The following is a 12105-nucleotide window of genomic DNA, read 5'->3' as shown; positions in this document are numbered from 1 at the left end:
ACTTCTAAATTACTGTTCTGGTCGAGGGAATGTGGGATGCCTTCAATATTAGATCTTCTTCCTAAAAACGTATATGAATGATCGTGACCAGCATGTGAATGAATGTACGATAAGGTCGGATTAAAGTGATTTTCCATCGCTGTCAGTCAATTTCATTTCAATGTGCTTAAAATTGACAGGAATTGTCTTACATGTTGCAATCCCTAGCTTACCTGTGACGCAACCTTCATTCCACAGGCCGTATACAGAAATGAGCTCAACCATCCCTTGCATTCCAGACCTAAACAAATATAAAAGCCCGGATTTCCAGCTCTCTAGATTCATAACAAACATTCTCTAATTATCACGCAAGTCTTTGATTCCCATACAAGAAATCATCCTGGTACTGTTAGACTACCCTAGGATTGCCATGTGAAGTGACCAGATCACTAACTTTGCCAGAACAATGCATTTCCACTACGTGCTCTCGATCCTCGGTTTGACTGCCGTTGCCTTGGCGCAGTCTGACTCCAACCCCTGTAGGTTGTCTCTTCAGGCCATATTGGCGCTGTAGGAGATTGACAATTGTTTCTAACAACCGATAGATGATGCTCCTTGCGGAAGCTACAAGAATTGCCTTGCCAACTGCCCCAACGAGGACTTCTTTCCCCTAGCGGATGAGTGCGATACAGACGATGATGGAAAGCCGTTCTGCTATGTTAACTTCTGGTGTGCTTAACTCAGAAGTCTGAGTGAGAACGGTCGGATACTGGAAAGTGCATGATGGTTTCGAAGGTGGTCAAGTGTAGGTTAGTGGATTGGATGAAGGACGGTTCCTGTTCGGTGAAATGATATACCGAGGTTTATTCAAAGGTCCGACTGGCTAGAACCTTCATAGGGAAGCTTTTCTAGAGTACAAAATAGAGATATTAATGTCTCGGAGCTTCCTCCGCTTCATGCATGTCTATTTCGATCCAAATAGCCCGACCGGGGAGAGGGGTCTGCTGCGTTAGGGCATGTTTCCCGAGAGGGTTCCGAAATCTACTGGATGAAAGAAAAAGTCGCAACGTCGTGAATACTCCATATACGATGACTCCGAGCGAAGTGGAGTGACAGGCCCCATTTCCATTTCTGATGCTTTATCCGTGCCCTTGCCCGTTCCGAGGCATATCTGGGTTGTTCGTCGACCGAAAGGGTAATGAGAAAGTGCGCTAACCTGATACAGGAAAGGATACGGATACGTTCTTCGCTGGGTTACCCCTGAAGAAGGATGATCGTTATGACGAGGAGGATTTGATCTCCGTAGACGTATTCGTACAAGGGCTCTGGTGATGTTGGGTCTTGGGTATAAATATGGTTGGGTTTCCGGTGATTCTCTGGAGATTTGAGTGTTACCAAATTGCTTGCTGAGATTCCTGTCGATATGCGTTTCGTTACAGGAGCAACTTTAGGGCTACTTGCCTCCGTGCAGGCCGCTTCTGCTATCTCGACCCAGAACAATCATAAACGTTTTGCCGCTCCTCCCTCCCCGGAACCGATTGTGGTTACGGAACTTCCCCTGCCACCTGTTACCCCGAACGACAAGAACGGCTCCTGTACGCCAGCGATCAATCCCCGTCGGACAGGATGCATGTTGCAGTCCTCTCGGATTGAGGGCGGCAATTTCCTGCCAGACAATAACCATGTTACCATCAGCGTGACCTTTGCCGGAGCCCCAACCAGTATCTATAACGGCACCCATCTGGTCATCGTGAAGGCGGACAACACGACTTTCCCTAATGGCGATCCCTGGAAGTGCATAACCTGCGGTGTCCCGGAGAAGAATAAGGTCGGCAGCACCGAGCTGAGCCCCTATGCTCAGGCCTTCCATGATGGCAAGCGGGTGCTGGTCGGGAATAATATCGTGGATTGTGGGTCTTCCGAACTGGCTAGCAAAGACTGCACCCCGGACAAGGTCCATATTTATCCGGTTCGTTTCAGTGGTGGCGAGCTACGAGAGTTGCGGATTCATCCCGACAATGTGCACCTTGGATTCAACTCGTTTACGATCAGCAGTGGAAACCTGGGGCAGTTCGCCTACTTTGGTCGTCTGCAGTTCAACGATTCCTCCGCGGAACCGGGGTACGATGTTGTGAAGGTCACTAGATTGTTCAACCCCAGCTCTTCGCAGCCAATGAAGGCAAAAGGCAATCAGTTGGTTTTCAACGAGTCGGCAATTGCAGTGGGTGAGCTTCGTGGCTTCACCGGCCGTGGCAAGGAGGTTATCTACGTCGGAAGCCCTGTGGAATCATGCAACATCGACGTTTTCGCCGCCGACCTAACCACCGGTAAGGTCCGTCGTTTGACCAGCCATCCGGAATACGTCGACCCTATTGATATCTCGCCTGACGATAGCTCTCAGGTCATCTTGGATACTCGCGGCACGGGCCGCCAGATGTTCATGGCCGGCATGCGTGGTATTCCGCCGATCATCGATATGATCGTTACTACGGCGGCCTCATCGACTCGCAACAATGGAGCCAGACGATTCTTCCTCCCCTGGTTGCTCGATCATGACGGGGACCGTGGCGATTACTTCGGTCAGCAGATCAACGCCGGCGGAGACGGAAGTCCAGGAAGCATCAACGATCCGAACTGGAATGCTGCTGCCGACCCGAAATGGTCATTTGACGGGACTCGCATTGCGTACGCCGAGAACCTCGTCGTGTCTCCGGCTTGCGGTGGAAAGAATCCTCTTCCTTGTCCCAATTCGACCGCGCCCGGCGGTCGCGTTACTCGGCTGATGTTGGCACGTTTGGCGAGTCGGCAGCCACTGAAGCTCGATCGTGTCGAACCCGTCGCCGATGAAGTTCCCTGGGGCGTGCCGGTAACAGAAAGCACTGAGCTCCCTGAGCGCCCGTTTCCGGCTCAGGGCAATTACACGCTGAATGGCAAGGCGTCGGGAACAGCTTCGGTGTCGGTCGTCTACGAAGGAGACCTGATCAAGACCGTGGCGGTCACTTATCGAAACTATTCCGACGATGGGAAAATTACCATCGAGGGATCCGAGAAGGTCACCAGAACGCTTGAGCAAGTCACCACAAACAAGATTGACTGGTACTCTAACCTAACCTCGACCGGAGAGCAGAAAGCGATCAAGAAGACCAGCCCTGGGGGATTCCATTTGGAGGTTGACTCGCTCACCAACATCTTCAAGGCAAACGGCACGTTGACTACGACGGTGGATGGAAAGGAGTGGAAGCAACCGGCCAACGGGACTTGATTGATTGCTTTGTTTTCATGCTTTTTTGTGTATATAGTTACTTAGTGTGGCTGCAGATGCCAACGTGTTTATACCTGAGTCTCTTAATAACATGCAGCCTCGTCTTAGCTCGATCCTTCGCCCCACTCCAACTGCCCATCATTCAATCTTTCGAACTCTTCCTCTCTTCGTCTTCCCACATCACGTCTATGAGTCATCATGTCTCTATCATCCTTACCTATTGAAATACTCGGCGATATCATTGATCGCATAGTCAATAGTCCCGTCGGTATCTGTGGCTCAGCACCTCTGCGTCGCGTCAATCGTAAGCCGCATCTCTTGTGTCTCAGTGATAATCACTGACCGACTAGGGACATTTGATCTGGAGATCCGCCGCTCTTACGCGCGCACTTCTCAATTCGCATTCGATAGGCGGTTCGCGGTAGCTCCTCTGAGTCTCACTAAATGCGCGTTCTTCGCCAAATACCTGCTGCTCCGACCTAAGGGGAAGGAGAAGGGTAAGGCAGAGGATAAGGACATCTCGTATCACCTAAACGACCTAGTCGACCAGCTACTCAGCCATGAGGAAAATGTGAAAGAAATCCTCGTCGAGAGTGAACATGAGGACGCAAAACGCTACCAGATGCTGTCTATCCTCTGCGCGAAGATGAGCCCGGTGCAACTGTCGCTCTACCCATCGCCCATCAAGCTGCCCAACGGCAAAACCACCACGATAGACCTGCTGATCGCAGCCATCTACACCGGCCATCTGTCTCTCGTCGACCACATTCTCAGCACCGACCAGATCAACCTCCAGTCCGACACCAGCACTCTTTTCGACACTGCCCTCCTCGCGGCCGTCGACACGCAAAATCCCAACACCGTGCGCACCCTCCTCGCACACAACGCCCCGTTCAAGCCCCCAAACTTGCGTCCAAGCCGGCCGTTTCGCAGAAATCCTCTCCTCAAGGCTGTTGAAAACAACGACCTCGCCATCCTCACCATGCTGCTCGAGTCATCCAATCTCTGCAAATCAGACCTCACCTACCAGCACGCCCTCGTCTCCTCCATCACCCCCTCCCCAGACTCCCATCACATCACCTCCCTCCTCCTCTCTCAATATGAAACCTCCCTCCCGGAATCCCCATACATCCTCTCCGAAGGCCTCCGCGCCGCCTGCCGCGCAGGCCACACAGAACTGATCACGCACCTCCTCGCCTCCGGCGCCGACGTCAACTGCACCCTGAACTACCGCGAGACGCACTCAATGGCCGCCCCGATCGCCCAAGCTGCATGGACCGGACAGGTCCCCACCATCCACCTCCTGCTCTCCCACGGCGCATCGCTCCGCCCGAGCCCAGACGGCAACACCGGCCTACGAACCCAACATCCCGGCGCCGATGCCCTCCGTGCCGCGACGTGGGGGAACCATTGGCCTGCGGCGCGTGCGCTCCTAGACGCTGGTGTCGCGAAGCACCTGTCCAAGACGGACTGGTGCTCTGTGTTTAAGATCGCAGCGCTCCATGCGGAGTGTGTGGATGTTGCAGCACACTTACTGGACTGTGGAGTTGTCACGTTGACCGAGTTAGCGGATGATGAGGTCGAGGCGGAAGATGCGGTGGCGGAGTTAGTGGCGATTGTATGTCAGAGGGGGAATGTGGGGTTTATGGAAGCGCTGGTGAGGCATGGGTTGCCGGTGACCGGGCATGCGATGTATGCGAGGGCGGAATATCCAGTTCCGGTTGTTCAGGCGTTGGCGTGGGGGCAGCTGGGCGTGGTTAGGTTGTTGGAGGAGGTGATGGGACAGAAGGTGGATGGGGAGATGAGGCAGTTGGCTGATACAACTAGGGAGAAGGAGATGTCGAGGGGTTGGAGTCGGATTGCGGCGCCGGCGTGTGGGATGCCGGCGTATACGATTTTGAGGTAATTGATCTATCTTCCTCCGATAGACGGGGAGGAATTAGTGAAAGACAGGGTTAGAACTTATAGAAGCTTTCGTTTGAATTCAACTCAACGCAATAAATGACTAGAAGCCAAGAACCCAATAACCATCCCAAGCCCTAATATCGGATCCCAAGCCAGATGAAACACCTCAATCCGTCCCATATCGCCAACCAAATCCTAACCAAATCCAACTCCATCCATATCCTCCTCACAAATCTTGCCTCTCCCTATCTCCGTTATCCTGCGCCCTACTACTAACATCCAACCCACCCGGCCACCCATTCAAACCCGAGTACGCCTCCGCCGGGGTCGTGCCATGCAAAACCTCATAATGCGTCCTCTGACCACATCCCTTCTCCTCACCCTCATCCCCCTTCTTCCTCTTCTTTCTCATACCCTTCTCCTCCTCACACTTCTCCCTCCCCAACAACAAATCCGCAACCTCCAACCCCGCATCCCTCCCCTCAAACCACGCCCCGTGCAGGAACCCAAAATACGGCGCACTCGTCGCCTCCCCAGCAAACCACAACCTCCCCACATTCGCCCTCAGATTCTGATGCATCTCCAACGTCGTGCCGGCGGGCCAATTCGAATAACTCCCGTACGCCCACGGCTCGGTCGACCAACGCGGGTACGCGAACGCAGTTGGCTCCGGGATATCTTTATCGGGAAACATCTCTCTCAAGACGGACAGGATCTCAGCTTTTGTTTGGGCTAGCGGTTGGCGTTCCACGCGATACGCCTGCTCGTCGACGACAGTGACGAAGAGGATATTTGAGTTCGGGAGAAATGAGGGGCCAGATAGGGATTGGAAAACGGGGTAGTAGCCTCTTGTATTTGGAGATGCGTAGAGCAGGAACTCGCTGTCTGGGGGCCAGAAGGCGGTGGGGAATTGCATGAAAATTTTAGTGTAGGTGTTCATGTTGAATTTGTGGATCGAGGTTTGTTTCCAGGCCGGGAGCGGGGGGTGGAATTGGACGGCGGAGTTCTGGAGGACGCCCAGACTGAAGGTGCAGATTGCGTAGGCGGCCGTGTGGCAGGTTTGGTTTGCGGTGTGGATTGTTACGCCTGCTGGGGAGTGCGTGATGTTGGTGATGGGTGTGCTGAGATGGAGACGGGGGTCTTGAACTTGAGGGGTGCTGCTGCTGAGGAAGGTGGATGCTTCGAGGGCGATGAGGCTGTTGTAACCCCGGGGGTCGAGCACGAGGTGGTTGGATGGGCCGAATTGGTTGAAGGTGAGGTTTTCGCCGGCGATGCCGAAGACGAATGAGCTGGTTTCGGGGGAGGAGGCGGCTTCCCAGTCTGAATTATTGTGAGCTGGATATAGTAGTTGCGGATGGGTGGGAGAGAGAAGTAATGTTAGGGCTACATACCCCAGTTCCACCACTCCACGGCTTGTGCTTTCATATCATCTTTGCGAGGTCGCCATCCGGCTAGAGCTAGACCGCTGCGCGCAGTTTGGTCTTGCAAGTTCTCTGATAGAATCCGACCGGCTTCTTTAGATGCGATCTCGCTGGCATGCGTATACTCTGCCAATATGTCCCGGTAGTCTGTATAGCCGGTTTCATCGTACGTGCGAATGTTGTCGTAATTCGAATACGTATTCTTTAGGTTATGTTTTTGGGCCTAGCGACCGTAAGCCTTGTTATCCCTGCTGCGCATAAAGGTCGTTGAACTGACCAGCGTCCAGACGGGATTCTCTGCATGATAGTATTAGCCGTCGGCCTATATAGATCCGGAGATACATACCCGTATCATTAGACCCCACACCTTGCAGCTTATTGCTGTTAGCTCCCTAATCCCACGAGCAGGTAGAAGCCCTACCCAGTTCGCTCCAAATTCAACAACATAAGGCTTCCCGTTCTCGTCGGCCCCAAAATCCGTATGCCAGACCCTCCCACCGAGAGTATCCCGGTACTCGAGGATGACGAAATCGGTAATGGAGGCGTTATGTAACGCTTGCTGTATTCCATTTTCAGTTGATGTAGAACGTCAAATCTAATCTTGAGGTGACTCACTGCGGCTGCAACACCCGCCATCCCGCCTCCCCTATATTGGATCGTTAACTAAATTGCTACGCAGCGTCTCAGAATGTGAGCGACTGACAAGATTGCCACAGTTGAATGTGTGCATTTCTCCGTGCCCTGCCTAGGCTGAGCGACATAGGCACTCGAGAACTCGATAGTCAAAGTAGAAGTTGTTAAAAGCGCGCATATTGAGCGACGGATATGCATATCGGATGAATATATTTGCTCTACGCGGAGTGATAACAACAGGAAACAATCATGAATAATCAAGGATCCACTCAAGCAGGGTCAATATAAGCATAATCCTCAAACCACCAGACAGGGTTAGGTAAAACCCGAGGCAGAAAGAGAAGTAGTCTAACACAACACCGAGAAAAGAAAGTTGCTAAATTCCCCCGGGTCAGACGCCGGTAGATAAACAAAGAAAAGTCCACGTCTACTCCGTCCCGAACCAAGATACCCAGCCAGTCAGTTCGTCCACAAGTCAAGGGAGAGTACGAAATCCGCCGACATGCGCAGCCAACAGAAAAACAGGAGATAAAACAACCCCGACACGACAGCTCGCGGAAGTGGAAAACACCGGAGATCCGGTCGAACAGCTCTTCCTCCCTATCATCGTCAGGGATCCGGATCATGCAGGACTGAGGCGTTCCACCTGCCCAAGTGAGGCGGGCTTGTGATCGGTGGAGCTCGCTTGGCATGCGCGCGACTAATCACCGGATCGGTAGGTCCTGGCGGTCAGTCTGTCAGCAAGGGGTTGATAAGGTGTGTCCGAATGGGAATTTAACTGTGTTTCTTGGAGGAGAGGCGCTGCTTTAACAGAGCCTGGATTGGCTGGGGGCACTCACGGGCGCTTATGGGGCACGCATTTGCTGGTATCGCCAAGTACTCCTGCCAAGTTTCATAGATCAGCGGCTGAATAGGTATGGCATCGACATTATCAGTTACATGCAAAACTTGGATTGCATACTGTAGCGCTGTGACCGTTTATGACAGAGTAAATACACCTATTAAAAAATTGACGATAGACGGCATTCATCAATCAATTTATTAGATCCTAAATTTGTAACTTCTATCGGACACGACAAGAAGAAGCATGAATGTCAGAGCCGCTTTCATTTCTGTTCAAGATCAAGTAGGACAATGTGTAAGCAGCGTCTCCTGCCTGAGAACGTCTATTTGTGAAACCCATCCCCTTATTAGGTGGCTGAGAATACGGAGTCACATGTATCTCTCCGCGACTACGTAGTCCGAACGTGAAGCATAATCGCCGACATAAGCCGAAGCCATTGTGTACCGTGCCCTTCTTTCTTGCCCGATCATTCTTTTCTTGTTTCACTTTAGAGCAGTTCGAGTCGCTGAAATGTGGCTCTACGAGAATGATGAGATTTATTCAACCGGAGCATGCTTCAACATGTACTTTCTACCCCCGACATTTAGATATGCCCTGGCTTGATGGTTGTTCGCTTCATTGAAGATATCCGGTTTCTTCGCTTTCTGAGCCAGTGAGATCAAAGAAAACGGGAGAAAGAACAACAAGCAAGTTTACTGTCATATTCTGAAAAGGGTAATCAACCACCGCCATGACTCGCACACGCACTCGGTCACTCTCTCCACGATCGGCGCGTAGCCATCCCGCAAAAAGCGGCGACCTATTCATTCAATCAATTTAGTTAATAGTAATCCCAGCATTTACTGTAGATAAGCTAGCGAGACTACTGTCGACAATCTCAGTGAAGAAGATAGGGCTAGTGCTAGTACTAGTAATCCTTCCCCCGCATGGACATTCCGCATGCATCTTGGCGGCTTTGCCTTCTCCGCATCGCTCATCAAGGGATCGGCTTCATATCGACTTATAAGTAATTGTGATTGAATCTTGTCCGCGAACCGACCCGTCTTCTTTGTTTTGCCTGATATTTTACATGAAAATCCCCATTCGACATGATCGATCTCGATAAACACCACGATGTCCCGGAAGACGACGCCCAGCTGGCTCGTATGGGCCACAAGGCCGAACTGCAACGGAACTTTTCCACTCTGTATGTTGCCTTTATTCCCCATTGCGTGCTCGTCGGTGAAGAAGAGGGGAGGAAGGAATGTTTGTCTAATGCCATGCGATGCGCTGCAGCTCGATGCTGGGCTTGGCTTTTGCCGTGTTGAATGTGAGTGAGATCATCTACCTAGATCAGCTCGGCAAGTTCCGTGGCGCCCCGCGGTCTTGGAATTGGACTAATAGGCGGATTTCATGAAGTCGTGGACTGCTCTTTCGGCGAGCCTTTCGATTAGTTTGACGTCCGGGGGGAGTACCAGTGTTATCTGGGGTGAGTCTACTTTCGTTACTGGTTGGCTGGGACTTTACTGATGTTCTTCTAGGCCTGGTCACGGCCGGAACATGCAATCTGTGCATTGCGGCTTCACTGGCCGAGTTCCTATCGGCCTATCCAACGTGAGTTCGTCTTCTCCTCTGCCGAGCCCCAGGAAAAGCAAAAACGAACTATTGGCGCCATCCGTATCACATTACGACCTCTCTTTCTGGACGATGGTTCTGATCTCGCACATTCCGTTGCAGGGCGGGTGGTCAGTATCATTGGGTGGCTGGTAAGTTTTCTGGTCGCGCCCCTTACATGCGCTGTCTCTTGAATGAGCGGAGAAACTAACTGGATGCCCTGCAGTTGGTATGTGGCATGACGCTCGCCTTATTCCATCCATTCTATCCTATCCTATCCTCTTGAAGCTGCCAAGACTAACTGCATAGCAAAGTATCCTGGCCCCAGTGGGTGCCGATTCTGTCCTGGGTAACGGGATGGATTAATGTTGCCGGATGGGTATGAGAACAAAGCCTTCTATGAACCTGGCCAATCTGCAGGATGACATATAGACAGAACGAAAAACTGACCGATGCGACATGGATGTCTGCAGATTGCCCTGGTTGCCACCAATGCGCTGCTGTCGAGTCAGTTGATTGCCGGGATCGTGTCGGCGGTTTATCCGGTGGGTTTGCCGGGTGTGCCTGCGTGTTGCGAGGGAGAGTGTCATGCCGTGTGCATGTTCTGGATTCTCTGTATGTGCTGACTTTTTGATTGGGGTAATATCTAGGGCTTCGTGTGGCAGCGCTGGCAGCAGTTTTTGATCTATGTCGGGTACACGATCCTTGCGTTTGTGATCAACGCGTTTATGAATTCGGTCTTGCCGGTGATTTATCGCGGGGCTTGTATGTTCTTGTTGTGAGTGTGAGGCGACCGAGGCTGATTGATTGGTTTAGTCACTTGGTCAATTGGTGGGTTCGTGTTGGTTTCGATCACCGTGCTGGCGTGTGCCTCGCCGGACTACAGCTCTGCTTAGTGAGTTGATCTCGGAATGACTGGCTGAGAGTTGGCTGACGGAGTAGTTTCGTCTTCTGTGACTTTGTCAACCAGACGGGATGTAAGTTCTTCTCTCCATGATGAGGGATATCGCTGATGAGATAGGGCCGGACGGTGTCGCTTGGTTGTTGGGGGTATTTCACCAATCTCCTTGAAAACATACTATGACCGACATGCTGACAACCACAGCTTCTTCAAGGAGGCTTAGGAGTAACTGCCTTTGTATGATCAACACCCGAACACTTAGAATATCCCAACTAATGAATCAACAGGACGCCGTAGCCCACATGATCGAAGGTACCCTTACCCCCACCCATCAGTCATGCTTCTACTAACAACCAACAGAAGTCCCTCAACCCTCTATCCGAGGCCCCAAGATCATGGTCTCCTGCGTCGGCATCGGTACCTTTACCGGTGCCGTCTTTCTCATCGTACTGCTCTTCGTGGCAGGCGATATCGACGAGGTGATCAATTCTAGCGCGGGCCCGTTACTGCAGATATTCCTGCACGCGACGAAGAACACGGCGGGGGCTATTTGTCTTCTTATGTATGTTTCCCTCCGCGGATACCCGGATGGGTATCTGATGGTTTCATTGAAATCCAAGAATGATCTGACTGATGTATACGCACGTACAGGCTCCCGCTCGTCTGTCTTGCCTTTGCAACTCTCAGCGTCATGACGACGAGTAGTCGCATGATATTCGCATTTGCTCGGTATGTTTCGCCCATCCCCAGCAAAGTCATCTATGAAACTGAAAAGATATCGGCCGGAATGATGCTCATGGGAAACAGCGACGGCGGCCTCCCAGCATCGCGATTCTTCGCGCACGTACATCCTAAACTCGGACTACCGGTCAACGCGCTCGGATTGACAGCCATTGTGGTTGTGATTTTTGGGTGTATTTATCTAGGGTCTACAAGGTAGACAGCCCCCTCCCTTTCTTTTCTTGCCTATCGGACATGGACATGCATGTAATATCGACAACAAAGCTAACAATATCAAACTAGCGCCTTCAACGCCATCATCTCTTCCTCAGTCGTCGCTCTGGACTTATCCTACGCAATGCCAATTGCCGTGAACTGTCTGCGCGGACGAAACATCCTGCCCGATCGGTATTGGAAAGTGCCAAGCGTGTTGGGATGGGTTATTGATATGGTATTTTCCCATCCTACTCAAGTGCACTCAATCGAGAAGTTAATGAAGCTGAACTGTTGACAGATCTCATTATCATACATTGCATTGACTACGGTGCTGTTTCTCTTTCCGCCCGAAAGGCCTGTGACGGGGAGTAGTATGAGTGAGTATTACCTTGCCTTATCTTACCTTTATTCCGGTCGCGTTCGGCCGTCCTCCATCTACGTCTTAGTGGGAAGGAGGTCGAGGGAAAGGTAGCAATTGGCTAATGAGATTGATAGATTATTGTATTGTCGCGTTCGCTATCATCGTGATCGTCTCGGTCGTTCAGTGGATTGTTGACGGCAGGAGGAATTTCAAGGGACCGAGGGTGGAAGTTTAACTTCCTGGTTTGGGTATCTTCATTCATTTTTGCTT

General features: G+C 51.7%; 6 protein-coding genes across 6 annotated transcripts; 5 read left to right on the top strand and 1 right to left on the bottom strand.

Annotated features, from left to right (window-relative positions):
* Window positions 1-445: 445 nt before the first annotated feature.
* LDX57_009145 (uncharacterized protein) lies at window positions 446-718 on the top strand (the record flags this gene model as incomplete). Its single annotated transcript, XM_046090865.1, has 2 exons — window positions 446-518; window positions 585-718. The coding sequence occupies 2 exons, from the start codon at window positions 446-448 to the stop codon at window positions 716-718; spliced, it is 207 nt and encodes a 68-aa protein (XP_045946840.1).
* A 684-nt stretch (window positions 719-1402) lies between these two features.
* On the top strand, window positions 1403-3241 carry LDX57_009144 (uncharacterized protein; the record flags this gene model as incomplete). Its single annotated transcript, XM_046090864.1, has 1 exon — window positions 1403-3241. One exon carries the CDS (start codon window positions 1403-1405, stop codon window positions 3239-3241), a length of 1839 nt encoding a protein of 612 aa, XP_045946839.1.
* Window positions 3242-3439: 198 nt separating this feature from the next.
* Window positions 3440-5147, top strand: LDX57_009143 (ankyrin repeat domain-containing protein; the record flags this gene model as incomplete). Its single annotated transcript, XM_046090863.1, has 2 exons — window positions 3440-3545; window positions 3592-5147. 2 exons carry the CDS (start codon window positions 3440-3442, stop codon window positions 5145-5147), a joined length of 1662 nt encoding a protein of 553 aa, XP_045946838.1.
* Window positions 5148-5372: 225 nt separating this feature from the next.
* Window positions 5373-7203, bottom strand: LDX57_009142 (putative flavin containing polyamine oxidase; the record flags this gene model as incomplete). Its single annotated transcript, XM_046090862.1, has 6 exons — window positions 5373-6466; window positions 6538-6790; window positions 6845-6864; window positions 6914-6941; window positions 6989-7126; window positions 7183-7203. 6 exons carry the CDS (start codon window positions 7201-7203, stop codon window positions 5373-5375), a joined length of 1554 nt encoding a protein of 517 aa, XP_045946837.1.
* Window positions 7204-9132: 1929 nt separating this feature from the next.
* On the top strand, window positions 9133-9946 carry LDX57_009141 (uncharacterized protein; the record flags this gene model as incomplete). The annotated part of the gene is made up of 6 exons (XM_046090861.1): window positions 9133-9230; window positions 9320-9353; window positions 9443-9512; window positions 9565-9637; window positions 9761-9789; window positions 9864-9946. The coding sequence occupies 6 exons, from the start codon at window positions 9133-9135 to the stop codon at window positions 9944-9946; spliced, it is 387 nt and encodes a 128-aa protein (XP_045946836.1).
* Window positions 9947-10840: 894 nt separating this feature from the next.
* LDX57_009140 (uncharacterized protein) lies at window positions 10841-12070 on the top strand (the record flags this gene model as incomplete). The annotated part of the gene is made up of 7 exons (XM_046090860.1): window positions 10841-10850; window positions 10899-11100; window positions 11190-11267; window positions 11346-11474; window positions 11562-11709; window positions 11773-11851; window positions 11970-12070. The coding sequence occupies 7 exons, from the start codon at window positions 10841-10843 to the stop codon at window positions 12068-12070; spliced, it is 747 nt and encodes a 248-aa protein (XP_045946835.1).
* Between the last annotated feature and the right edge of the window lie 35 nt (window positions 12071-12105).

This window comes from Aspergillus melleus (genome assembly GCF_016097325.1).
Source record: "Aspergillus melleus strain CBS 546.65 chromosome Unknown contig5, whole genome shotgun sequence".
Classification (NCBI taxonomy): Eukaryota; Fungi; Ascomycota; class Eurotiomycetes; order Eurotiales; family Aspergillaceae; genus Aspergillus; species Aspergillus melleus.
This window is presented reverse-complemented; position numbering and strand designations above follow the sequence as displayed.